Source organism: Pseudorasbora parva, chromosome 7 (genome assembly GCF_024679245.1).
Source record: "Pseudorasbora parva isolate DD20220531a chromosome 7, ASM2467924v1, whole genome shotgun sequence".
Lineage (NCBI taxonomy): Eukaryota > Metazoa > Chordata > Actinopteri > Cypriniformes > Gobionidae > Pseudorasbora > Pseudorasbora parva.
In genome coordinates, this window is record NC_090178.1 from 13,212,011 (window position 1) to 13,215,036 (window position 3,026).

The following is a 3,026-nucleotide window of genomic DNA, read 5'->3' on the forward strand; positions in this document are numbered from 1 at the left end:
CAACTTCTTCTAAAGGGGTTTCCTCTTCACTTTAAATCAGAAACAGAAAAACAACTCAAAACTGTGGACAGAAATTGGCCAGTGTTTGACAGAAACCGCTAGGGGTTTCTATGCACACTGATATTAAGCAGCAGGGCCAATGGCAACAAAGGATAGCGAGTGAACGATAGCTCCACCTCTCCGCTTTTCTCATGTATATAAGCCCGTGGAGTTGACCCAGAAAACACACACTCGTTTGAAGATAGTGAGCAGCGTTCTTTAATGTGTCGGTCCGCTGGAGTATGAAGCTTCACCTTGTGGAATATAAAGTATAATTCTTCAGAGGCTTTTGCACCGATAAAGCGCAATTGTCCTGCCGCGGCGGAGTCACTGATCATAGGACACGGGGTAAGGGATTCAAAACGCTTGAGAAACTCGCGGACTGTGTCTCAAAACACAGCGTGCTGCCTATCTAGATAGCATTTTAGTCGTGCAGCATTTTTACGCGTTAGCACGCGTCCGTGATGCCCGAAATGCTGTCTAGGTAGGCAGCTCACTGGATTTTGAGACGCCGCCAGTGCTTTAGAGCTCAGGGTGGCAGATCCATTGTTTGCTTGAATGCACGGTGACTTTCTTTGGATTTATGCTTTGCATTCTTTAATTTTCTGCGTGTAAAGTACGGGATTGCAATAGAATGGTCGTTTTATATTTGTTCTTCTACAAAACTAATGGTTTAATTCAAATGCTTTATTTTTCAGTGATCCTCATTGTTTAGATCCAGTGTTTAATATGACCTCGCATTTATTTAGATGGAAATTAGATAAGGCTATGTGTGAGCGGTTTGGAACCGAGAATATTACCCCACTCAATTTCAAAAGTGTTGTTTGGACGTGCACCATTGGGTCTTAAGAGGTTGTAGTGGGTAGTCAGGTGGGCTGGAGGGTGAAAAATAAGTCAAACGCCTCTCCTACCTGTCCAATAAGAGGGGAATTGAGTTTTGTCGTGGCTGAATGTTGACAAACTGCACATTTACTTGCACAGATTTGGCTGAGAGTAAAATGACTTCTTTCTGTTGTCCCCACTTTCCATTCTAATTCTAATCTCGTCTGTTTTAACGAAGGGAGATTCTATGGCAGAGCACATGATGATGCCCATGAACCACGGCCAGGGAAATGGGGGTCTGCATGGCTACCGAATGGGCATGAACGGAGGCCTGCAGACGGGCCCACAGCAGCACGCGCCCCAGCCCGGCTTGAGAGCCATGCCCAACGGACAGATGATGCACTATGGAGCGGGGCCTCAGGGAAACATGGAGGCCGCCATGCGCCAGCGGGCCAACATGGTGGGGCCTATGAATGGACAGATGGGTCACCACCAAATGCAGTCGAACATGATGTTTAACAACCAGGGGCAGCAGCAACATCACGTACAGCAGCACCAGCAGCAGCACCAACAGCAGCAACACCAACCACAACACCAACAGCAGCAGCATCAACAACAGCAGCATCAACAGCACCACCACATGCACCAGGCACAGCAGCAACAGCCTCCGCCGCAGCAGCAGCAACAGCAACAACAACAGCAGTACATAAGCGGGGGTCTCACTTCCCAACAGCTCATGGCCAGCATGCACCTTCAGAAACTCAACACCCAGTACCACGGACACCCGCTGGGACACATGAACGGCAGCCACATGGGGAACGGGGCGCAGTTCCGCATGGGTCAGGCCCAGCTGAGCAACATGCAGCATATGGCCGGCCCGGCTCTCAGTCTCAATGGCATGGACGCAGATTTGATCGACGAAGAGGTTTTGACGTCGCTGGTTATGGAGCTAGGCTTGGACAGGGTGCAGGAACTCCCTGAACTCTTCCTGGGACAGAACGAGTTTGACTTTATCTCAGACTTTGTGAGCAAACAGCAGCCAAGCACCGTAAGCTGCTGAGACCGGACCGCGTGTACGCTTGAAGGCGAGATGGGTAGCGAAAGTTGCTCTTTTAACGATTTTCTACTTTGTGACTGCCATCACCAAGACGAGAGGCGATCGGATACCTCTTTGTCCGCAGAAACGGGTGGTAAAGCTCCTGTCAGGACTACAGTTCTGTTTCTGGCTGGAATGCCGGGCAGCGTTCCCGTGGATGAATGTAACAACACTTCAGAACTGTGAACTTGGTGCAATGTAAAGACACTCAAACCTTATTTGTCTTCAATGCAGTTTTACATTTAAAAATGTATTTATTTATTGCTTATCAGATGTATTAACATAGAACAAAAACAGCCATGACATTAAGAAGCCTCTGGTTTATGGAAACTCCCAGAATGGGATTGGGGAGTTGTTTTTGATCATTTAGACCCAGAAATGTGTTCCTCCGACTCAAACTGTAAGTCTAATGTTTTGTTGGACGGCAAAGTTTCGGTAAACCCAGACCACAGCTTGTTTACAATAGTGGTTAATGCCTGTCTTGATACAATGGTCTGTCTAAGCTTTAGAATTGCCTTAAATCAAGTTGCTTTTATTTATTTGTCTCCCCCACCCCCTAACAGTCCTGGAGGGCTCAAACCTATGTGTGACTTGTAATAAAGACGGCCATGTTTTAACTCTGGCCTAATTTTTCATCAATCTCTCATCTTATTTGTGGAAATTTCAAACTCTGAGTAAAAGATTCTAAGGAAGGGATGTGTCGAAAGTGAGCGGAAAAGATACAAATATAAAACTTGGATTAGTTTACTCTGGTTGAACATGTCAAAATCTCTCATTTTAAAGCAGTTCCTCCACTAGTTCTGTACCAATATCATTAAGATGGTGCACTCTTTGTTCTAAAACTTTATGCATTGCTTCCTTCTGTGGAACAAAAAATATAATGTGGTGTTGGGTTTTCTTTTTTTACCTTCTCCATACAATGCCAGTCAATATGATCCAATGTTTTGACTTTCATTGACTGGACAAAAGCATCCTTCAGACAAGTTATTCCTTCAGAATAACTTGTTTTGACAGCTATAAAGTGGAGCATGGGCGTGAGAGTTATGATCTTCAATTTTTTTTTTTTAGA

General features: G+C 45.6%; 1 protein-coding gene across 1 annotated transcript; it reads left to right on the forward strand.

The window, feature by feature from the left end:
* Positions 1-212: 212 nt before the first annotated feature.
* cited4b (Cbp/p300-interacting transactivator, with Glu/Asp-rich carboxy-terminal domain, 4b) lies at positions 213-2,592 on the forward strand. The gene is made up of 2 exons (XM_067448189.1): positions 213-387; positions 1,100-2,592. The coding sequence occupies exon 2, from the start codon at positions 1,109-1,111 to the stop codon at positions 1,919-1,921; it is 813 nt and encodes a 270-aa protein (XP_067304290.1). The 5' UTR covers positions 213-387; positions 1,100-1,108; the 3' UTR covers positions 1,922-2,592.
* Positions 2,593-3,026: the final 434 nt, after the last annotated feature.

Excerpts from the sequence above, each read along its gene's own strand:
- cited4b (XM_067448189.1), top strand. The coding sequence starts at position 1,109 with ATGGCAGAGCACATGATGATGCCCATGAACCACGGCCAGGGAAATGGG.